Source organism: Phocoena sinus, chromosome 2 (genome assembly GCF_008692025.1).
Source record: "Phocoena sinus isolate mPhoSin1 chromosome 2, mPhoSin1.pri, whole genome shotgun sequence".
NCBI classification, from domain to species: Eukaryota; Metazoa; Chordata; class Mammalia; order Artiodactyla; family Phocoenidae; genus Phocoena; species Phocoena sinus.
In genome coordinates, this window is record NC_045764.1 from 101,996,866 (window position 1) to 102,021,527 (window position 24,662).

General features: G+C 39.9%; 2 protein-coding genes across 6 annotated transcripts in view; one reads left to right on the top strand and one right to left on the bottom strand.

The window, feature by feature from the left end:
• RAB2B (RAB2B, member RAS oncogene family) lies at window positions 1–17,029 on the bottom strand. 3 transcript variants are annotated; one of them, XM_032622763.1, is made up of 9 exons: window positions 16,651–16,890; window positions 16,353–16,424; window positions 13,908–13,975; window positions 6,989–7,071; window positions 6,685–6,777; window positions 3,043–3,154; window positions 2,381–2,449; window positions 2,149–2,235; window positions 1–1,658 (listed from the first exon to the last, which is right to left on the bottom strand). In XM_032622763.1, exons 1-8 carry the CDS (start codon window positions 16,694–16,696, stop codon window positions 2,176–2,178), a joined length of 603 nt encoding a protein of 200 aa, XP_032478654.1. In that variant the 5' UTR covers window positions 16,697–16,890; the 3' UTR covers window positions 1–1,658; window positions 2,149–2,175. The 3 variants fall into 3 exon arrangements, with proteins under 3 accessions (XP_032478654.1, XP_032478652.1, XP_032478653.1); XM_032622761.1 differs by lacking the exon at window positions 2,149–2,235 and having other exon boundaries at window positions 16,651–17,029; XM_032622762.1 differs by having other exon boundaries at window positions 1–2,235.
• TOX4 (TOX high mobility group box family member 4) overlaps window positions 16,975–24,662 on the top strand; it is a 14,575-nt gene continuing 6,887 nt past the window's right edge. The window contains exons 1-4 of one of the 3 annotated variants that reach the window (XM_032622755.1): window positions 17,051–17,106; window positions 17,317–17,385; window positions 21,834–21,878; window positions 23,689–24,659. In XM_032622755.1, coding sequence (XP_032478646.1) covers window positions 24,312–24,659 — 348 coding nt within the window. In that variant the 5' untranslated portion in view covers window positions 17,051–17,106; window positions 17,317–17,385; window positions 21,834–21,878; window positions 23,689–24,311. Of the gene's footprint in view, window positions 17,107–17,316; window positions 17,386–21,833; window positions 24,660–24,662 lie in introns of all 3 variants that reach the window. The other 2 variants (XM_032622753.1, XM_032622754.1) reach the window with 2 other exon arrangements.

Sequence of the window (24,662 nt, forward strand, 5' to 3'; positions counted from 1 at the left end):
TTGGATACATGCATATATTTAATTATGAAACAATTCATCAACAACAAAAACAATGAGGAAAATTCACGAGACCTCAGTGCTGTGGAAGAGAATGGGACATCAAGTCAAAATGATATAGCAACTGGCCCAGAAGACTGCATGATTAGTGAAGCTAAGGCAAAGCTGACTAGGATAGAATTATATGCTCTTGAAAAGGAGAATGGCTGGAGAAGTATCCACTCATTTGACTGCTTGGAAGCAGGCAGCCTTAGTGTATGCTGCATGGAATGGAGGTGAAGGGCCGGGGAAGGGAGAGAGAGGAGAGGGAAAAGAGCAATATAGAATCCAGGGTAAGCAGGTGGAAGAGATTGAGATAGAATTACAAAGAGATGACGCTAAGGCCTTTTGTTTCCTCTGCAGCCTAAGATAAACCTGTTCCAGGTCTTTAAGTATGTCAGTCAAATTCAGTGATCACAGGAATAGCACTAGGCACCGAAGGAATGGTGGAGGAAGCGTTTTACAAAACTAAAAGGATAACACGGTTACTACTCTCAAGGAGCTTACAACCTACATGGGGAGACAGGTTCCACACACAAAGCTACTATAAAACATATTTACAAAGCAACATAAATACAAATAAATATACATATGAATAAACAATATATGAAAGCTAAAAGGTACTATGTCAATAATTGTTCAGAAGTCCCTAGGTCAAAGAAGGCGTTCTGAAGGAAAAAAATGTGGACTTTGAATATAATGTTAGTGGAGAGTAGGGCATGTGCAAAGGCATAGGAGTGGAAGCAAATATGCCATGTCCAGTAAGCAGATTAGCTTGACTACAATAGAAAGTCTAAATTGGTCTTCTTAAGAAGTGTGTGTGATGAAACAGTAGGAGTCTATTTGGTGAAAGACACTGACTTACGAATGTTAGGTCTGGTCCCTAAAACAAAATGAACAGGGAAAGATGTTTTCTCTAGGTAATGATAGTAAGTGGCTACAGGTCCAGGAGCAACTCCACTGCTTTCAAAATTTTATAGTTACTCTAAGACAGAGAAACTAGTAATGGGATGATGGAGAAGTATTCAGCATCCTTGAGCAGTTCAAGTAGAAGGAACCACTATCTGCAACACATCTTATGACGTGGCAAGTGAAAAATTTCAATGAAATCCCAGGACTGAGGATCTATGGTCAAAAGGCCAGCTGGATCCCAGTAATCTCAAGTGCTCAAGCAGAAGGTCCTAGACCATTGTTACTAATTCTTGGTGGGGAGTAGATTGTATATGCTTATAAAAGAATTTATTTTTGAACTACCATGACAATCAGCTTTGATCCTAACATTTTAGAAATTAAAATAGAAGGATGAGAAGAGCCCTAATCTATAGGGAATGCTCACGTCCCTGAAGAAGGACAGGTCAATAAGGGCCCAAATTCTCCCCTGGTCTTTAAGTGGAAAGGCAAAACATCACACCTTGAAAAGAGGCTTTTCTCAGCCAAAGCAAGTAAGACCTCTTTCTTTAAGCCTATTGATCTGAAGCTGTTCCAGGAAGGAAAAAAGAGTCCAGGCCAGATGTTCAGCAGCAGCCAGAGTCGGACCCCATGTCACGAGAGCTCCGCTGGGAGGCACTGGGTCCCACTGACGTTGAAATACACTGCTGGGGGCCAATCTTGATGCCATTTGCCTGTAGAAGAAAAGAGGCAGTAGTTCCCACCTCAGTGTGAAAGTTAAGTGGGAGAAAGGAGAGGGGTAAAAGGAGAAATCATTAATCACATTTTCTAGAAGTAGATATGGCCTTGGCAGGTAACCGTGCACTCTAGCCAGACTGCTGTGGAACAGTAATCTGTGACAGTGAAGATGAGATGACCAGCTCTGGTATTATCGATGACCAGAAGTGGCTTTCGTGCCCATTTTTAAAGTGACTGTTATACTTAAGTTTCATAGCTATGTGCAGAATCAGGATGTGATTAGGTTAAGAGTAAGAGGAGGTAAAAGAGAAGTGGCAGCATATTAGCATATAATCCCTTTTTCTGTTTTGATCCCAAATTTGCTTTATAGAAATGGCCGCACTGAGCAATTAAGAATCACACTTCCCCAAGCTCTGGAATAGTAAAAAATAGTAAAAAATAGTAAAAATAGTAAAAAACTGAGAAAATCTCCCATAACGTATAAACCTTTTAGATCACCGATTAATAATCTCTTTAAGCATTCTGGGTCTCAGACTTGAGAAAAAACGAAAAGGATGACAGGTTTCTGTGTACCTACATAAAAAAAAAAAAAATCAAGTATGAATTGGCATAGCTTCAAATAGTATCATGTTAGATAGGAAGTGCTTACATTCTAGGGAGCTTCCTATCCTGTTTAAGACAAAGCAAAGTTAATTGTCAGACCCCCACCCTATCTCACCTCATTGTGGACATCAAATAAACCCTGCTGGATCTTCCTATATATTTCTTTGGCTGTGTTAATGAAGGCCTAAAGGAAACATAAACCATAGTATTAGGCTCAAGTTTAGGTAGAGAGATTAAGAAAAGAGAATACAAATATTATTCCTATTTGGATTTCAAAGGTGAATTAGGAAATATTAGGAGAATGGAGTAAAAATACAGATGGTCCCCCAAAGGCCCTGTAAAAGCCATTGAGAGTAGTTTCAAAAAGAAAAAGGGGATTCTACGGTATTTTGGTACTGACACACGATATACCTAGGGTTCCTAGGCTGGTACCCTCTGCAAATAAAACAAACATGCTCTCTTCTCAGTTAATTACTGAAGATACAGTCAGTATCAGGCTTACGAATGACTAAAGTAGAATCCATTAGTTCTACTGATTTACAAATAACAGTAGTGTCAATCCACACTTACCAATTAATGTTACCTAATATAAAAGTAAAGCCTTAGGAATCAAGGAAAAAGAAATGGAAAAATTCCCTTAAAGGGAGACATATGGTCATTATGACCGTAAGACATCCTTTTCTTACCCATGTCTTATAAGGGAAGAGAATTCTGAATTAAAGGACAAAGATATGGTATAATCTCTGAAAACTTTCCCTACTTTTTCCCAAATAGTACCTCTTCAACATTGCAGGCTGTTTTGGCTGACGTTTCCATGAATATAAGTCCATGCTCCCGAGCAAAGGCCTCCCCCTCTTCTCTCTTCACATCCCTACGGGATTCTAAGTCACTGCAAGAGATTAATTGGGGAGAAAACTGAAAAAAGATCCAAGTGAAAGAAGAAACTCTTGTTCTAAAAGAATCCCATAGCTGTTTCAACTGCCAGTTAATCCATAAAGAATGTAGATCCTGCATGATGTTCCTTGTATAGGGTTACTGATTTCTGTAGCCTCTTGGAAAATATTCTTCAGATCAGATTCTTGACAGCTGCTGCATGGTTGAGGATAATACCTTACTCTTATTACAGAGAAAAAGGTTTATAAGAGGTTAGGCAAGCCCCCTAGTTACTCAAGGTCTATGCCTTATGCTGCTTTTTTGAATGAGATCCAGTTAAAGCAAAGGAAAGAAGAGGAAAGGGAAATTCCAGTTACTGGAAAGTAGAAAAGTCACAGATGTCAAATCCCATAGTGATAAGCGTCTTCCTCTTTACTAGAATCAATCTACAAGAAAGAAGAGAGAGAGCGAGGAATAGGGAGAACACAGTTGCCTTAACACACACTAGTCTCATTATTAATGTGTGTAATAAGTAGCAGCCTGCCACCAGGGAAATGAGGGATATGGATAAAATTAGGTGATACTGGGCTTCCCTGGTGGCGCAGTGGTTGAGAGTCCGCCTGCCGATGCAGGGGACGCGGGTTCGTGCCCCGGTCCGGGAAGATCCCACATGCCACGGAGCGGCTGGGCCCGTGAGCCATGGCCGCTGAGCCTGTGCGTCCGGAGCCTGTGCTCCGCAACCAGAGAGGCCACAACAGTGAGAGGCCCGCGTACCGAAAAAAAAAAAAAAAATTAGGTGATACTGAGGATGTGAAGACAGAGCCAAGGAATGAGAAAAAATAAAGTGGCATGCAAAGGCTTTATGCAAGACAAGATAAAAGGCTGCAGAATAAGGCAAAGGTGAACTGCCTGATTTTCATTTTTCTAATTGGAAATTTTCATTTGGGAGGATTCCACTTTTTCACCATAAAAAAAAAAATCAAGGAGTAAGTCCATTAGAGAACAACAAACCTACAAAATGTAGATTTATTATTCATCAGCTCTGTGAAGACCAGGGAAGAACTAACCCTAAATGGCAACAGTCCAAAATTTGTACCTCTAGCCCAGACACACCTCTAAGCCCCAGATCAGTTTGTCCATTTGTCTGTTCTTCATTTCCACTCTGATGTGTAAAAGGCACCTCAGAAGTACATCAAAATGAAATGTCCTGATTCTGTCCCAAGCTTCCACATCTCCAGAAATGGCACAAGCCAAAAACCAAGACATTATTAACACCTTTTCCTCCTTCACTCCAAATACCCTATCCACCCCAAAGCGAGGTACTCCAAAACGTACCTTAAAATCATACTTTTCTCTCTCTGTGTCATCGACCTAGTCTAATCCACCACTCTCTCACTTGGACTGCTGCTGCTGAGATCCACGTCAACCCTTGCTCCCCTCCAGGGTGATCTTTTAAAACCTAATCAAGCTACTTCTCTGCTTAAAACTCTTAAATGCTTCCTACTGTGTTTAGAATAAAATCCAAACTCCTCTCTCAGATCAGTAAGTGCCATGATGAGATCTGGCCCCTGCCTTCTTTTCCAACTTCATCTTGCACCATTCCCCTCTGATTTAGTCCAACCATACCAGGTTTCTTTCAACATTTTAAACTTATCGAGCTTCTTTCCAGTTTAAGGCTTTCACACAGCTTTTTACCCCTATTTGATACTTTTTAAAATCTTTGCCCACTGGACTCTTGCACATCCTTCAGATTCCAGCTTAAATTACAACTCTAAATCAAAAATAAGTACCCTGGTACTCTTTTTTATAGAGCCCTTTTTCTTCCCCTTCGCTGCATTTATCATAATTTGTAATCAGATACAAATCATTTTATATTCAATAACTATGTCCCCATTGACTGTAAGCTCCATGGGAATGGGGGCAGGGCTTTGTTTGCACCTTGCACACTCAGGGTCTGGCACAATGTCTAAGACATAACAGGTTTTCCATAAATTGGTTGAACCAATAAATGAGTACAATTAGTCTGTGGCCACAGTTCTCAAACGATGCACCTTAGGCACTTCTACAAACTCACAAGGGTGCCACAGGTTACTTTAAATATTCAAGGGAAACACAGCAACACTCAACATCAGAACACCAAATAAATTACAAGCTTGATATAACTGGCAATGTCACCATCAGATCCTGACAGATCCCATTCAACATTTGCACATCTTTGCGAAGCTGACTTTTTGGCAGTTGCTGTGACAAAAAGCAAACCCTGCACTAAAATCAATTTGGAATGGAGAGTGGTAGTGTCCAATATTGATTCCAAGGTTTGAGAAGCTGTGCTGTCATTATGGTTATTTAAGAATGAAATAAAAAATTATTTTTCTTTTAATTTATGTTTTTCATTTTTCAGTTAGTTGTTATGACAAAAATACGTGTTATGTTGTTTAGATTTATTTAATAACAAAACTATTAGGTATGTCTTTTGGCCTATGGGTGCCTTAGAAAATTTATTGAGAATAACAAGTGTTGGTGAGGATGTGGAGAAACTGGAACCCTTGTGCATTGTTGGTAGTAATGTTAAATGGTGTAGCCACTATGGAAAACAATACAGCGGTACCTCAAAAAATCAAACAGAATTTCCATAAGATCCAGCAATTCCACTTCTGGGTATATACTCTAAAGAATTGAAAGCAGGGACCCAAACAGATATCTGTACACCCATGTTGACAAGAAGCATTATTCACAATAGCCAAAAGGTAGAAGCAACTGAAGTGTACATCAATAGATGAATAAATAAAATGTGGTAAATACATACAATGGACTACTATCCACCCTTAAAAGGGAAGGAAAGTCTAACATATGCTACAATATGGATAAATTTTGAAGATGTTATGCTAAATGAAATAAGCCAGTAATAAGAAGACAACTATTGTATGATTCCACTTATATGTGGTGCCTAGAATAGTCAACTTTATTGAGACAGGAAGTAGAATGGTGGTTGCTAGGGGCTGGTGGGATGGGGAATGTGGAGTTACTGTTTATGGTAACAGAGTCTCAGTCGGGGAAGATGAAAAAGTTCTGGAGATGAATGGTGGTGATGGTTACAGAACAATGTAAATATACTTAATGCCACAGAACTATCTACTTAAAAATGGTTAAAATGGTAAATTTTATGTTATGTGTATATATATATATATTTTTTTTTTTTTTTGCGGTACGCAGGCCTCTCACTGTTGTGGCCTCTCCTGTTGCGGAACACAGGCTCTGGACGCGCGGGCTCAGTAGCCATGGCTCACAGGACCAGCCGCTCCGCGGCATGTGGGATCTTCCCAGACCGGGTCACAAACCCGTGTCCCCTGCATTGGCAGGCGGACTCTCAACCACTGTGCCACCAGGGAAGCCCTGTTATGTATATTTTAACCACAATAATTTTTTTTTTTTAACTGAGACACTAAATGTACCTAAACTAAAAAAGTTTAGGGCCCAAATGATCCAATGTCCACAGAGTACCTAGATGACTCCTGGTACTTATTATTTATACAAATAAAATTTTACCTCTTATTCCCAATCAGCATGATAACCATGTTGGAGCTAGAGTGCTGCCGGGCATCCTCTAACCATGAGGTCAAGTGGTTGAAGGTTTCACGCCTACAGCAGAAAAGTTTAGAAAGTGGGTCAAAGGCTTATTTCAAAATGCCAAAGCAATTCCAAATGTATGGGAAAAGGGGGAACATTATATGTGTAAAGAAAAATATTAGAGAGGCCTTTCCTCTTTAGCATTCTAACTAGATTCAGTAGATAAAAAAGGTACTGAGAACAGAGGAAAGAATCTGCCTCTCACCCACCAGATGTTACTCACCTTGTAATGTCGTACACCAGCAGTGCTCCGGCTGCTCCCCTGTAGTAGGAACGGGTGATAGAACGGAAGGATTCTTGTCCAGCCTTTTCCATCAACATGACAACAAAAAAAATCCCAACAAAACCAGGTTATTTCCAGAGAAATTACTTGATCACATGCCACTCTAACACAAAGGACTTAATTTTACAGAAGAACTTCTATTAAGAAAAGATGGGCTTCCCTGGTGGCGCAGTGGTTGAGAGTCTGCCTGCCTATGCAGGGGACACGGGTTCGTGACCCGGTCCGGGAAGATCCCACATGCCTTGGAGCGGCTGGGCCTGTGAGCCATGGCTGCTGAGCCTGCGCGTCCGGAGCCTGTGCTCCGCAACGGGAGAGGCCACAACAGTGAGAGGCCCGCGTACAGCAAAAAAAAAAAAAGAAAAAAAAAGAAGAAAAGAGAATTAGGGAAAAGGACACCTGACTGCCCAGGGAGAAGTCCAGGTGGGAAATCAATATTTTTCAATGACAGTGCAATGGATATTTTGGGTGGGTCAACTCTTCCTATGAGACTGTCCATCAAATTGCTGAATGTTTAGCATCGCTGGCTCCCCGTCGCAATGCTAGTAGTGCCCCACAGTGTGACAGTCAAAGACATTCCCATACATTTCCCAATATCCCCTAGGAAAGAACTGGAAACAGAACTAGAAACTCAGAGTATTTTCAATCCCATATGATGCTGAACATATCACATTAACCTTTCTTTTCTGTTTCTATTCCTTTATCTATAAAAAGGAAAATTATCTTAGAATGCCAATGCCCTGTCTAATGGAAGTTTCCTTTTGATGGATCAATGTAGAAAATTAGATACAAAACACTTAAATTGGACATATGCTGATTAACCTTTAGTGTTCCACTAATAAAGGCAGGACTACCAAGATGTCCCTTGCTGGGATCTTGTCATGGCAAACAGGAATAACAAATAGGGAAAGAAGCCCAGGGCCCAGGACAGAGTTTTCCTAATACAAACCCAACTGTTTATACTCTAATCGCATTTCCAACTGGGGCCAAGATATTAGGTTTTTTTTATAACTGAGCAATTTATTAATTCCCCCATATACTGGATACTTTTGGTTTCCTGATGGAAGAAGTTTTGGGGTTTTTTTGGGGTTTTCATTAAAGGAAGCAAAATCATCTAAATATGAATACCCTGAGTACTGAATCTATCCTATAGGAAAAGTTTTCATATTCTTGAAATTCTTTATCCTCATATTCCAACATAAAGTTTAGGAAGGAAGACTACTGTTCATAATTTAAAGATAGGAAAATTAAGATGTGGAAAATAAATAGCTTTTTCATAGTATAATAACAATAACAGTAATGATACGAATTATATCACAAATGGGAAAAATTAGGCTCAAAGGACAGTTCAGTAACGGGCCAAAAGTTATAAACTCTATATATGTTGAATCCATAATTTAAACTTAGGAGCTTAAGCCACATAGCACAGGGAGATCAGTTGGGTGCTTTGTGACCACCTAGAGGGGTGGGATAGGGAGGGTGGGAGGGAGGGAGATGCAAGAGGGAAGAGGAATATATGTATGTATAAATGATTCATTTTGTTATAAAGCAGAAACTAACACACCACTGTAAAGCAATTATAATCCAATAAAGATGTTTAAAAAATAAATAAATAAACTTAGGAGCTTAGTACTTCATAGCACAAAAGTTTGTTTTCTTAGACATTATTTCATATAACCTAAACCCGGGTTTGAAGGTGAGAAGAGTGTTCCAGTACACTAATTCTAAGGTTACTTTTCCAACAATACAAGAATCTCTTACTATAAGAATCATACAAATGGGACCTCCCTGGTGGTCCAGTGGTAAGGAATCCGCCTTCCAATGCAGGGGACATGGGTCCGATCCCTGGTCGGGGAACTAAGATCCCACATGCCGTGTGGCAACTAAGCCCATGCACCTCAATGAGAGACCCCGTGTGCCGCAAACTACAGAGCCCACGCACCCTGGAGCCCACGCACCACAACTAGAGAGAGAAAACCCACAGGCCACAACCAGAAATAAGCCCGCACGCCACAACAAAAGATCCCGCATGCTGCAGTGAAGATCCCTCATGTCACAACTAAGACCCGACACAGCCAAAAATAAATAAATATAAAAATATATATTTAAAAAAAGGAATCATACAAACGTTTTAATGAGTTGCATACCTATTAGAACAACAAAATCCAAAAATAATTTTAAAGAAGTTTGTTGGTAATATTAACAAAACTTTAAGATTTAAAACATGCTTTTTCCCTCCAAGAGTTCACTTAAATTTTATTTATCCTCCAATGGTTTTACGTCTTAAATTATTTGATTCCTGTTTTTCTTTTATTCTTTTTTTTTTTTTTGCTGTACATGGGCCTCTCACTGCTGTGGCCTCTCCCGCTGCGGAGCACAGGCTCCGGACGCACAGGCTCAGTGGCCATGGCTCACGGGCCCAGCTGCTCCGTGGCATGTGGGATCTTCCTGGACTGGGGCACGACCCTGTGTCCCCTGCATCGGCAGGTGGACTCTCAACCACTGCGCCACCAGGGAAGCCCCCCTGTTTTGCTTTTATCTTACTTTTTCTCGTCTTCTGCTATGGTTGAAAGCTTCCTTCCTTGTGGCCTTGTAGGAACTAAAAGGGAAAGTCTGAGGGAGGCCTGTGTTATGGTTGAATCATATGGCAGCATTTAACTTTAGCAGATGAAAATAATTACAGTGGGCCATCAGAAATGCTTTTTAAAATCAAATCACTTTAAATCTCAAATAAACAATCTAACCCTACACTTAAAACAACTAGAGAAAGAAGAACAAAGAAACCCCAAGTCAGTAGAAGGAAAGAAATCATAAAAATCAGAGCAGAAATAAATGAAATAGAAATGAAGAAAACAATAGCAAAGATCAATAAAACTAAAAGCTGGTTTTTTGAGAAGATAAACAAAATTGATAAACCCTTAGCCACACTCATAAAGAAAAAAATGGAGAGGATGCAAATCAATAAAATTAGAAATGAAAAAGGAGAAATCACAACCGATACTGCCGAAATACAAAGGATTATAAGAGACTACTATAAACAATTATATGCCAATAAAATGGACAACCACAAAGAAATGGACAAATTCTTGGAAAGGTACAATTTTCCAAGACTGAACCAGAAAGAATTAGAAAATATAAACAGACCTATCACAAGTAATAAAATTGAAACCATAATTAAAAATATTCCAACAAACAAAAGTCCAGGGCCAGATGGCTTCACAGGCAAATCCTATCAAACATTTAGAGAGAAGAGCTAACACCCATCCTTCTCAAACCCTTCCAAAAAATTGCAGAGGGAGAAACACTCCCAAATTCATTCTACGAAGCCACCATCACCCTGATACCAAAACCAGAAAAAGATACCACAAAAAAAAGAAAATTATAGACCAATATCACTGATGAACATAGATGCAAAAATCCTCAACAAAATACTAGCAAACAGAATTCAACAATACATTAAAAGGATCATACACCATGATCAAGTGGGATTTATCCCAGGGATGCAAGGATTCTTCAATATATAGCAAATCAATCAATGTGATACACCACATTAACAAATTAAGGAATAAAAACCGTATGATCATCTCAATAGATGCAGAAAAAGCCTTCGACAAAATTCAACACCTGTTTATGATAAACACTCTCCAGAAAATGGGCATAGAGGGAACCCACCTCAACATAATAAAGGCCACAAATGACAAACCCACAGCAAGCATCATACTCAATGGTGAAAAACTGAAAGCATTTCCACTAAGATCAGGAACAAGACAAGGCTGCCTACTCTCACCACTCTTATTCAACATAGTTTTGGAAGTCCTAGGCACGGCAATCAGAGAAGAAAAGGAAATAAAAGGAATACAAATTGGAAAAGGAAGTAAAACTGACACTGTTTGCAGATGACATGATACTGTACATAGAAAATCCTAAAGACGCCACCAGAAAACTACTAGAACTAATCAATGAATTTGGTAAGGTTACAGGATACAAAATTAATGAACAGAAATCTCTGGCATTCCTACACACCAACAATGAAAAATCAGAAAGATAAATTAAGGAAACACTCCCATTTACCACTGCAATAAAAAGAATAAAATACCTAGGAATAAACTGCCTAAGGAGGTGAAAGATTTGTACTCAGAAAACTATAAAACACTGATGAAAGAAATCAAAGATGACACAGACAGATGGAAAGATATACCATGTTCTTGGATTGGAAGATTCAATATTGTGAAAATGCCTATACTACCCAAAGCAATCTACAGATTCAATGCAATCCCTATCAAACCACCAGTGGCATTCTTCACAGAATTAAAAAAATGTTTTTACAATTCGTATGGAAACACAAAAGACCTCGAATAGGCAAAGCAATCTTGAGAAAGAAAAATTGAGCTGGAGGAATCTGGCTTCCTGACTTCAAACTATACCACAAAGCTACAGTAATCAAGACAGTATGGTACTGGCACAAAAACAGAAATATAGATCAATGGTACAGGATAGAATGCCCAGAGATAAACCCACACACATATGGTAACCTAATTTACTACAAAGGAGGCAAGAACATACAATGGAGAAAAGACAGCCTCTTCAGTAAGTGGTGCTGGGAAAACTGGACAACTACATGTAAAACAATGAAATTAGAACACTACCTAACACCATACACAAAAATAAACTCAAAATGGATTAAAGGGCTTCCCTGGTGGCACAGTGGTTGAGAGTCCACCTGCTGATGCAGGGGACATGGGTTCATGTCCCGGTCCAGGAGGATCCCACATGCCGCGGAGTGGCTGGGCCCGTGAGCCATGGCTGCTGAGCCTGCGCGTCCGGAGCCTGTGCTTCACAACAGGAGAGGCCACAACAGTAAGAGGCCCATGTACCACAAAAAAAAAAAAAAAAAAAAAAGGATTAAAAACCTAAATGTAAGACCAGACACTATAAAACTCTTAGAGGAAAACGTAGGAAAAACACTCTTTGACATAAACCACGGCAAGATCTTTTTGACCCACCTCGTAAAGGAAATAAAAACAAAAATAAACAAATGGGACCTAATGAAACAAAAGCTTTTGCACAGCAAAGGAAACTATGAACAAGACAAAAAGACAACCCTCAGAATGGGAGAAAATGTTTGCAAATAAACAATAGACAGAGGATTAATCTCCAAAATATACAAACAGCTCATGGAGCTCAATATCAAAAAAACAAACAACCCTATTAAAAAATGGGTGGAAGACCTAAATGGACATTTCACCAAGGAAGACATACAGATGGCCAAGAGGCACATGAAAAGATGCTCAACATCACTAATTACTAGAGAAATGCAAATCAACACTACAATGAGGTATCACCTCACACCAGTCAGAAGGGCCATCATCAAAAAATCTAGAAACAATAAATGCTGGAAAGGGTGTGGTGAAAAGGGAACCCTCCTGCACTGTTGCTGGGAATGTGAATTGATACAACCACTATGGAGAACAGTATGAAGGTTTCTTAAAAAACTAAAAATAGAACTACCGTATGACCCAGCAATCCCACTACTGGGCATATACCCTGAGAAAACTATAATTCAAAAAGAGACATGTCCCACAATGTTCATTGCAGCACTATTTACAATAGCCAGGAAATGGAACCAATCTAAATGTCCATCAACAGATGAATGGATAAAGAAGATGTGGCACATGTATACAATGGAATATTACTCAGCCATAAAAAGAAATGAAATTGAGTTATTTGTAGTGAGGTGGATGGACCTAGAGTCTGTCACACAGAGTGAAGTAAGTCAGAAAGAGAAGAACAAACACCGAATGGTAACACATATATATGGAATCTAAAAAAAAAAGTGGTACTGATGAAACTAGTTGCAGGGCAGGAATAAAGATGTAGACATAGAGAATGGACTTGAGGACACAGGGAGTGGGAAGGGTAAGCTTGGACGAAGTGAGAAAGTAGCATTGACATATATACACTACCAAATGTAAAACAGCTAGTGGGAAGCAGCCCCATAGCACAGGGAGATCAGCCCAGTGCTTGGTGAGGACCTAAAGGGGTGAGATAGGGAGGGTGGGAGGGAGATGCAAGAGGGCGTATGTATATGGCTGATTCACTTTGGTGTACAATAGAATCTAACACAGTATTGTGAAGCAATTATACACCAATAAAGATATTAAAAAAAATCAAATCACTTTACTTCTTAATCTCAATCCAAGTTCCTGAACCAAAGTTTGTGAGCCAATAAGCTAGAAAGAGTGAGCAGTTCAATCTGGGTTGGTGTGCATCAGTCTGAGGTATCTTTGTCCATCCCCAGTAAAAATAAAATCTGAAGCAGCAAAGAATTAAGATGGAGACAAAGAGAATTAACAGCTTTCTAATCTCCCCCAAACGGAAGCATCAGATTATATATAGTTTCAAGATATATAATCCATTCCTACAAAGTCAGATAGGCTCATTTCCTAAGAATCAAAATGCATTCCAAAGTAAAATACAAATGAATTTGGGATTTTTTTTTTTTTTTGGCCGTGCCACGTGGCTTGTGGGATCTTAGTTCCCTGATCAGGGATTGAACCTGGGCCCTTGCAGTGAAAGCACAGAGTCCTAACCACTGGACTGCCAGGGAATTCCCCAACTTGGGATTATGTAATCAATATTTTTACTAGAGCAAACTCATATATTATTTGGGTAATTTAAAACAAAAAGATATGGCATTCAGAATTTGTAACTGTAACAGATGGAAGTGAAAGCTTCCCTATCTCTTTGATTTCACTCTTCTACTACCCTGATCTCCACCATTAGCCCCACCATCATAGCCCTTTGCCCCTGCATCAGCCTTTAGTGTTATATTCAGGACTAAAGTATTTTTGTTTCCTCTCACCGTATCCCAGATTTGCAGTTTGATTTGTTTTCCATCAATGTTGACCATACGGGCCCCAAACTCCACACCTGTCAGTGAAAACCGAGAGAAAGAATGAACAACAGCCATGTTGAATGAGAGGTTCATGCTTTTCCTCAATGTGCTAAAGACTCATCCTCTGTCTGCACTTAGTACCACTAAGCACATTACAGCTGCCTATTTGCTCCAATTCATTTTGTGCTCCTTGAAGTTTTACTTAGCTTCTAGAATTAAAAACTGTGCTCTAGATAATGACCTTGGAAATATAACCAAAAAGCAGATATGGGGATAAAACTAATTAAGAAATCAAGGAAAAGGTGAATAAATTTTTAGCATTATTATTTAATGCTTAAATGTTATTAGGTAATGTTTAAGTTTGTAACTTTTTTAAAAACTTATAAAAATTTTGAAAATACTTACTAATATTTTCTCAAAGTCATTCTCTAGTCCTCTATATGAAACAATATTTCTTTTTGCAATTCTAGAATTTTTGTTTTAGAAAAGCACCTATCTAAGAAGTAGGTTCTCAAGAATGAAACATTTCAGGTCTCCAATAATTCCCAGAGTTCACTGGAAAACAGCCTTCCTCCTAGGAGTTTGGAAACAGATAGTCTGATAAAGATTTTGGTTTACCTGGCATTCAGCTTCTTTCAAGGTTATGTCAGGACAAAACTTAAAAATTGAAGATTACTTACATTAAAATTACTTGATGATAAGTCAAACAATTTGTCCTATTTTCTATTTTTATACAGTACTTTACTCCAGGACTTCTGATTTCCAAGTAAGAAAGAGCACTAATCTAGCTTCTGCTATTCAGTGGCCCCAGGCACAATGTGACCAGAATCTCAACTCTAAAGTTCTGCAGTCAATAAGACAAATTAAAAAATTGCTTCTTACTACTCTGGACTGCTTCATCAAGAATAGTGATAGTTACTAAAAAAAAAAAAGTCACTAATTTTGTTTTCTTTCTGGACAAGAAGAATGGAATTTCAGTGGGGAAGAATTAAAAAATAACACTTTTGTCCCCTTTTATGCAACTTGCTCTAATTACACAGAAACCTTCATATTTTGCACATATTTTCTATCTAACTGCCTTGTTTATCTTGGCACAGAAAACTGAATTCAGAAAGAAACACAGCCTATACTGGACTCTGGGGAACACTCGATTGATCACTTCATTCCCCTGTTTTGAAACTTGTTTTGAAACTTACTCCCATTACCTTCAGGTGTTTCAAAATTTCATCCCTAATATATTCTCTTCCCGCTCTCCACTTTAAATTCCATGCTCCAACCATATTAAATTACTTTCAGTTTTCCAAATGTAGCCTGATCTCTGTTATTCCTGAGCCTTTGCACATTTTATTCCTTCTTGCCCTGATCACTTTTCCCTCATCTCTACAACCCCTTTGCCTGGCAAACTCCTGCTCATTCTTCCATTTTCAGCCTCTCTTGATAGAGGTGGTACCTCTTTTCCCCTTTTGCAGTTGAAATTTACTTGTCATTATCTGCCCCCAGCCCCACCTCCTACACTGGACTTTCAATGTAGGCACAGTGTTTGCCTTGTTAAGCACTGTATCACTAGCACCTAGCACAGAGTAGTTGTGCACTTAATATTCATTTGCAAAAATATTTTCCTGTTGATACTATCCTCTAAATCCTTTTCTAACCTCATTAGGTATTTCTGAATAAGTTCTTTGGGCTCAGTAGTAACTTAGACTTCCATAAGGTGTGACTTGGAAGTGGCAATATAGTAAGAATAGGAGCTAGGGATTTTATTCTGAAACTGCATCTGCATGGCAAGAAGACTAGTTTTACACATATATTTTTTGGGGGGCTGGAGTTATGGAGATTATGGGGAAAGGGTTGTTAAAGCCCCAGCAGGCCATGCCTTATCACAAATACGTGGAAGATGTTCATACTTCCCAGGATCACCAGTGTGTCTCTGAACTCTATGATTCTCTTTTCTTTAAAACAAAAGTTATTAGTTCCATGTACCTTTTAATTCTAAGTCTGGGATGGGTCTTCAATTTGCTTCCTGCTTTCCAACACACACACAAAATCTATATAGCAGTGATTACTTTGAAAAAACACATGTGAGGTTCGCACTAATTTACCGCAAAGCAAGGTGAGTTTTTGAATAGTTATGTTTCCGTGGGATTTTCCACAGACATACAAATTGCATTTGGGAAAACAAATCCTACAGCAACTAATCCATACCTCACGCTCATCTCTAAATTTAAAGTTACCTTTCAATTACTTACTCCCCATTTATCAGCATTTGATTAGTCACACTTCACTAAACATAACTTTAAAATAGTTCAAAAATAGGGAGAGGTAACTTTTTACTTCGAACACCAAAGGCTGCTAACTTTCCACTTTAGTTCGCCATATTTCATAACCTATTCTAGGACAGGTACATGCATTTACCTATTGTGAGGTCGTGGACAGGCTGGAACCTCTTGTCTGTAAACTGCAGGAGGAGACATGACTTCCCCACACCTGAAAGAAGAGGACGCGCGTTCTAGAAGTTACGCCGCCCGGGTACAGTCCAGTGTCGGGGCGTCCGGGACTCGGGAAGGGGAGCGGAGAGCCCGGAACCCCGAGCCCCGAGCCCCGCCCCCGCTTCACTTAATCGCCCAGCCCACTGAATGAGCCCCGCCCCCCAAGACCCGATTTCGGTGCTTCGAATCCCCGCCCCAGCTTGAGGGCTGTCGCCCCGAGTTACCTGTGTCCCCGATGATGATGTACTTGAAGAGATAAGCATAAGTCATGGTCCCGTTTCCTCTGGGTTCCGGGTCCGCCCGACTTCTACAGCCCTTTACCTCCGGCCTCTCTAGCCACTCAGTCTATCGACCTCCGGCCCCTCTAGCCCAGATCACGTCTCTATTACTCTCCCTCGAAATCCCCTTTCGGTCGGAACGACGGTAATACCCAGATACCAGCTCCAGGGCCGTCTGTAACACTCCTACCTGCCATTATCCCACCAAGCTCCAGGGGGAGATAGCTAGCCTTTCACTGCTCTCGGCCTTCCCGGGCTGACTCGCAACAGCCCCACGGCGCTCCTTCCAATCAGCGGAGAGCGACGCACGTCGTTGTGGAAGTGACGGCAGTTCCGTGTCCAGTGGGGCGGTGGGAGCGATGAGGGAACTGAGACCGTGGTAGGCGTTGTGTGAAGATGGAGGTAGGCTTTTCAGAGTTAGAAGGCTGGCGAGAGAGCGTGGCTAACGGGGTTGAAGCAGAGGCGGGAAGCCGGGCGGAGAGGCTGCTGACGGGAGGGGAGAGAGAGCAGGGTTTGGGGAGTGATGTCATAATGTCGGGGTCAGAATCTGTCGCTCCGAGCCAACTCCCTGCTTCCCCTAACTTATCCCCGCGGCTTTCTTTTGGTTTCCAGTTTCCCGGAGGAAATGACAATTACCTGACGATCACAGGGCCCTCGCACCCCTTCCTGTCAGGGGCCGAGGTGAGCACGAGCTGCCGACGCTGCGGGGGGGAAGGCGTGAGGCAGCGGGGGGGAAGGCGTGAGGCAGCGGCGGGGCCGGGTGGTGGGGAGGAGAGTGCGGACGCCAGGGGCCGGGTGTTGGGAACGGGGTCCGCGATTGATGTTTGGAGAAAAGTGGCAGCTGCCTCCACAGGCTATGAGGACCATGGGGAAGGCCCGGGAAGCTGCTGTCATCAGAAAAGCAGGACGTTGGAAAAGACCGAACCTATTTCAGACTGATCTGGATTGGAATACAGAGTGGAATTGTCTCCTTTCGTGGAGGAGAAATAACTACAATAATCTTGGGAGATCGCAGCGGGGAGAAAATGTTTAAGCCAAAGAAATTTGAGACAGGGAAGGAATTTGCCTACCAGAGGTTAACTGTGGAATGTGTTCATTTTTAAAACATACTTTGTTGAAGGGGTCTTTGTTTCATTTAAATTTCCTACCCAGTGATTTTTGGAAAAGTTAATAGTTATGTTTACTTACATGGTGTTAGCTTGTTTTGCTAGTGACAGGATGAAAGGAAATAGTTGCCAGAAAACATGAAGGGAGTTGAGTAGACCATGCATTTCTTTTTTTTGAATAAATTTATTTTACTTATTTTTGGCTGCGTTGGGTCTTCGTTCCTGCGTACAGGCTTTCTCTAGTTGCAGCGAGCGGGGCTACTCATCTTTGCGGTCCGCGGGCTTCTCATTGCGGTGGCCTTTCTTGCTGTGGAGTACGGGCTCTGGGGTGTACGGGCTTCAGTAGTTGTGGCGCGCGGGCTCTAGAGTGCAGGCTCAGTAGTTGTGGCGCACGGGCTCAGTAGTTGTGGCACACGGGCTTAGTTGCTCCACGGCATGTGGGTTCTTCCCGGACCAGGGCTCGAACCCGTGCCCCCTGCATTGGCAGGCAGATTCTCAACCACTACGCCACCAGGGAAGTCCCTAGACCATGCATTTCTGTTTGCCAGTGACTCAGAGTTTGGGCAGGTTACTTCACCCTTGTAAGTCACAGTTTCCCCAGCTGTCAGATGGCTGTAATAATAGTTTTTTATGATGATGTGAAGTAGAAGTAACGATCATGGTGAGGTCCTTTAGTATTCGTGGAAGAGTTTTAGTTGAAATATTGTCGTAAGTGTATCATTTGCTTAGGCAAGGCAAAAGAGTAAGATGGAACAGGAAAATAAATTTTTCGGTCTTTGAGAAACTGAAGTCTTGAACTTTGTACTATCTTTTGAGGATTTTAGTTTTTTTAAAAACGTTGTGTAAACCATTTGCATCAGTGTTTTGTATCTAGAATTATCAATTGCTGTTGAATGAACTTATAACAAAATTTAATGTTTTCGTGGATGAGAATTAGATTAGCAAGGAGCATTTGCTGCTTTTTTTAAACTGCTTTATCGTGATTACTATTCATTATTATTCTCCTAAGCCGGGGAAAGTGTGAATCAAATAAGCAGCAAATTTAGAAACAATATAAAACAAAAATCTGTTTGATGCTTTGCTGTCTCTTTGCTAGTTTCTTCTGAGTGATATCTCCATGGTTTATTTTCACTGTTTGGAGTGCTGTAAATTTCACATTGGTCTCATCCACATGAAAACGCATCATTGCCAATTTCTTCTGAATCAGGTCTCCACATTTAAATTTCTTATTTTTTATATTTATTTATTTATGGCTGCGTTGTGTCTTCATTGCTGCGCGAGAGCTTTCTCTAGTTGCAGCGAGCCGGGGCTACTCTTTGTTGCAGTGCTGGGCTTCTCTTGTTGCGGAGCACGGGCTCTAGGCGTGCAGGCTTAGTAGTCGTGGCTCGCAGGCTCTAGAACACAGGCTCAGTAGTTGTGGCGCATGGGCTTAGTTACTCTGTGGCATGTGGGATCTTCCGGACCAGGGCTCAAACCCGTGTCCCCAGCATTGGCAGGCAGATTCTTAACCACTGTGCCACCAGGGAAGTCCTTAAATTTCTTTATTTAGAGTGTTGTAAATTTCACACTGGGCTCATCAAGAAACTTTCCGGGTTTGAGTCTATCCTTTGTTTTTGCTTTTATGACTTTAAGAAATGTTTTAAAAAACTATTTTGCCAAGAAGCTCATAACTAAATTTCAGTGGATTCCTTTAGCCTAGAGCCCTGTCAGTGTAAACATTTCTCCTTGTCATTACAACTTCTTCACCTTTCCTTCCCCCCTTGTTTGTTTGGTTTTGTTGTTTCAGTTTTTTAATTTGTTTTTCCTTTATTTCAATTGGTTTGTGGTTTTTGTTTTTTCTGGTCTTACTGTGAGCCACCCCAAATATGTCTTAGAACTAGATAAAGGTAATTAAAAACATTTTTTTTCTTTTAGAAGAGTAAGTTTTAGAGTTTTATTGCAAGAAAAAGAAATGTCCACAAAAGTAATAACCATGAAAAAGTTGAAAAATTGGACTTCATTGAATTTAAGAACCTTTTTTTTTTTTTTGGTTGCACCATGCGGCTTGTGGGATCTTAGTTCCCTGACCAGGGATCAAACCTGGCCCTGGCAGTGAGAGCACTGAGTGCCAACCACTGGACTACCAGGGAATTCCCGAAATTCACAGACTGGGAGAAGATATTTTAATACATGTATCTGGCTCATATTCAGAATATATTCAAATACTTCTGTAGAATAAAATAAAGAATCCCATTTTAAAATGGGCAAAATATTTAAACTTGCACCTCAGGGCTTCCCTGGTGGCACAGTGGTTAAGAATCCGTCTGCCAGTGCAGGGGACATGGGTTCGAACCCTGGTCTGGGAAGATCCCACATGCCATGGAGCAACTAAGCCCCTGTGCCACAACTACCGAGCCTGTGCTCTAAAGCACGCAAGCCACAACTATTGAGAAACCCACGTGCCACAACTACTGAAGCCCACGCGCCTAGTGCCCGTGCTCTGCAACAAGAGAAGCCACCGCAATGAGAATCCCACGCACTGCAACGAAGACCCAACGTGACCAAAAATAAATAAATTAAAAAAAATAACATAAATAAACTTGCACCTCACAAGAAAGGATATCCAAATTGTCATTAGGCGTATGAAAAAGTGTCATTGTCATTGTCACTCATTAGGGAAATGCCAATTAAAATCACAATGAGATACCATTTCACACCCATCAGAATGTTGAAAATTTAAAAGACAATTCCAGGAGTTGGCAAGGATATAGATAACTCTTAATCATTGCTGGTGAGAGTGTAAATTGATTCAGCTTCTTTGGAAAACTAGCAGTATCTACTAAAGATAAACATATACCTACCCTGTAACCTGGTAATTCCACTCCTTGATATATACGTAAGAGAAATGAGTGCATATACTAACTGAAACATGTTCACAGCAACTTTATTTATATAGCTAAACAGTGGAAACAAAACCAGATGTCTATAAACTAATAGATTTGTTAAAAGGAATGCAACACAGCAATAAAAAAGCATGAACTACTAATAAATGCAACCTGGGTGATCTCAAAAATATATTACTGAGTAAAAGAAGCCAGACAAAAAAGGGTAGACACTATAATAGTTCTTTTTTTTGGGGGGGGGTGGCGGACGGTGTACCTGACAGCATGCGGGATCTTAGTTCCCTGAGCAGGGATCAAACCTGTGCCTCCTGCAGTGGAAGCGTGGACTCTTAACCACTGTACTGCCAAGGAAGTCCCCATGAGTTCATTTTTTAATGAAGATCAAGAATAGACAACACTAAACTATGCTGATGGAGGTCAGAATACTGCTACCTGTTGTGGAAGGGAGGGAGTATTGACTAGGAAGGAGCATGAGAAAATCTTTTAGAGTGACGGAAATGTTCTGTATCTTTATCTGGGTGGTAGTTAATTGGGTGTTTACGTATGTAAAAATTCATTGGGCCATACACTTTAAAATGTATGTGCTTTACATAAGTTATGCCTCAGTAAAATAAGAAATAATAATAATTTTTTAAAAGTACATGTCCAGAGAGGAAGGCTTAGCATTTATTACAGCATTGCTTGAGATAGGAAAGCTGTATAATCTGAAGGGAGTTTAATCTTTCTGTTTCTCTTGTAGGCTGGCACTTAAATAATGATATTGTGCTTTGAGCACTCTGGGGAAATAAGTTATAAAGATAACTATCCTTAATTAGGAAAAGTAATCTTTAGAACCAGTTAATGATTTCAGGCTGAACAGTTAAAATTTTCACTACTGTATTAGTTTTTAAGAACAATTAAACTATTTTAATAATCTGTAGTACCGGGGTAATGTTGAATAAATAGGTGTTTGATTAAAATAAATTTCCTTAAAATGAATAATCTATACAAGAAAGTACTTAAAGAAATACTGGATTGTGTGCTTTGATATAGAGGAATGTGAAAAGGTAGGGAAATGGTATTTTTTTATATTTTGGTTCTCTCAATGCTAAGCATCCTTGCTATAAAGTGTAATTCCCAAACTGCTTTCTTCCTCATAAAGGCCCAGGAATTTAACAGAGAAGGAAACAAAAGCTGAGTTGAGAAGGTAGTGGTATCATGTTCCTATTTCCACCTTCTGTGTCCAAATCATTTATTTTTACTTTAATATTTGCTACAGTTTTATCTTTATTTTATGTTTGACAATCTAGAGTATGATTTAGTTATGTGGTGAATCCACTAAAATAACTTTAGATATTGGATTTACCTATAATCTTACAGATAACTTGTGGTAGTAAAAGATTTAGACTGGATCTCTATTCTAGTATGTGTGTGGTTTACCTTTCTGTATTCTTGATCATTACCATTATTTTACTCTTCTTTTTTAAAAGAAGAAACAAATAAAATTAAAAAAAAACACCGTTAAAGCCACAGATACTGAATAACAATGCTGTTTCCACATTCCGGGGGGTGGTACATAGAAAGAATGTCTTGTTAATTGGTTACTGTGGAATCTCTACATGTCTGGTTTTTTAGTGTACTCCATGAGAGCACTCCAGATAGTTTATGAGGGCTGGTCCTTTGCAGAACACTGGTCTCCTGTTTTGGATATGAGTTTTTATTCTTTTTCAGTTCTCATTAATAGTATCATTTTCATATCTTGGCAGAGTTGCTTTTTTATTTGTTGTGGTAAGCAGAATAGGATAGTCATTTTTTGCTTTACTTTTGCTGTATCCTCTTAAAAAATTGTACACCACTATTATACAACTATAAATCTAGTACAGTAAATGTTTCCCCAGGTTCTTTTTCCTGCCCCTGTAACTTTTGTTTGTTTGCATGAGAATTTGGTAAAAATCTTTGTACTCTTCTTCCTGAAAAATGAGCACATGAACTTAAACTGAAATCTCAGAAAAAAATCATGGACCTGAAGTTAACAACTTCCACACAATAACAAAAATGAGTTGTGTACTGAGAAAAGTTCAGTTCCTGGGGAGAGTTTTAGTTTTTCCTAAAGAATTGTCTGCTCCCGTGCTCTTTATGTATGCTCCTCTCATGTTATATCACAAATTTTTACCATGCTAAGTAAAATAGTAAGGCTCTTGGAGGAGGAAAATATAGAAATGAAGCTATATACATATCTTTTTGTCGTTTAGGAAACTTCTCTCAGTGTGATGTGATTTCAGAGAAATCAAGCATTTCACAGGCATACTCTTTCTCCCTGGTTTTACTAGCTGGAAATATTCTTTCTAGCAAAATTTTAAAATGCTGATATTAGTGAGACCCTTTCTGGGTTTAGAAAAATCTTGAGGAATTCCTAAAGAATGCTTTACTTAATCATGAAAAAAACCCCGAAACTGTGGGTACCTATTTAATTTGATCTGAATCAGTTGGTATTTACTGTGCCATGTGACAAGGTTGATAGAATTTAAAGTTTCTAAAATTCCAGCAATCTGTGGTAATTGGTTGGGGCAGGTGGCAAGTTAATAATAATTAGGATATTAATATTATCATTAAGCAGTTATATATATCAGGCCATGTGATAAAGTTTTGTATACTAAATCCCATAAATCCTCATAATAACCATATAAGGAGATTACCATTACAAGTCCCATTTTATAGATGAGGAAAATCCATTCAAGGTCATATAGTAATGGCAGAGAAGGGACTTGAACCCAGATCTCTGTGACACCAAAGTCTCTTGCCATTATTAATGCTCTATTGCTGCAGATGCTGCCATTTTAGTTTTTTAGTGTCAAAAGGAACCATAACATTTAATGTATCTTAGGTCAGACATTGGTCTGTAGCTCCGGGAATTGTGGCGTCATTCAGAATAGAAATAGTATATTATTATTGTAGTTGGACTCAGAGGAAGGGTTTGGGTCTTCACCTGGAATAATTTTTTTCTTCCTTTCTTGCAGAAAGCCTTGTTCAGAGCAAGACAGGAATGTGTTCAGGAACTGTTAGAGAACCAGTTTGCCCTCTGGCTATATCTCTTAATGAAGGTTTTTCTCCTATTATCCTTATCTTAGCATTGTTGGGTTTTCCAAAAATCTTGTACACATGGAAATCTTATTTGTTGTTAGTATCGTGATTTCTAAAATGGAGAAGTGGTAGGAAACTCTTAAGTGCATATATTTTAGAGGGGCATAAAGTTCCCATGATCCTTTTAGGATCTGCTTCAAAGGAACCTAAAACAACAGTCCAAGTATAATTGTCTAGTTGACAATGAATTTCTGTGGTCTAACAGTTCAGGTGTATTAAGTATGAAATAACTGCTGTCTATTAGAATATTTAGAGAGATTTTAAGCATCATAGCTAAACAGGTTATAAAGGTTGGGTCCCTACTAATGGTGCTGAAAGAATCATTCATTAGACCAATAGGCAAAATAGTTTAGGACAACCAAGATGGTAAAGGTAGAAAAGAGAGAAAACTGAAAATTGTGATTGATGTTGGCAGCCTTGTATGTGACATATGGCCAAGGATATGAGGAAGAAGATTTATTTGTAAAATTAAATAGGTCCTAGGAAATTGATAACAGAAATGGGATCCAGGCCAAAAAGAGGTACTCAGCCATGTTCTTCACTTAGCAGTATGCAGTTCCTCCTCTTCCCACTAAGTCTTTTTCCCTTTTTTTCCTCCCTACAGACGTTCCATACACCAAGCCTGGGTGATGAAGAATTTGAAATCCCCCCTATCTCCTTGGATTCTGATCCCTCACTGGCTGTCTCAGATGTGGTTGGCCACTTTGATGACCTGGCAGACCCTTCCTCCTCTCAGGATGGCAGCTTTTCAGCCCAGTATGGGGTCCAGACATTGGACATGCCTGTGGGCATGACCCATGGCTTGATGGAGCAGGGCGGGGGGCTCCTGAGTGGGGGCTTGACCATGGTA

Excerpts from the sequence above, each read along its gene's own strand:
- RAB2B (XM_032622761.1), bottom strand. The coding sequence starts at position 16,696 with ATGACTTATGCTTATCTCTTCAAGTACATCATCATCGGGGACACAG. Across the intron at positions 16,425-16,650 it reads CATCATCATCGGGGACACAG|GTGTGGGGAAGTCATGTCTC; the intron begins GTAACTCGGGGC and ends CTCTTCTTTCAG. Across the intron at positions 3,155-6,684 it reads ATGCTGATTGGGAATAAGAG|TGACTTAGAATCCCGTAGGG; the intron begins GTAAAATTTTAT and ends AATCTCTTGCAG.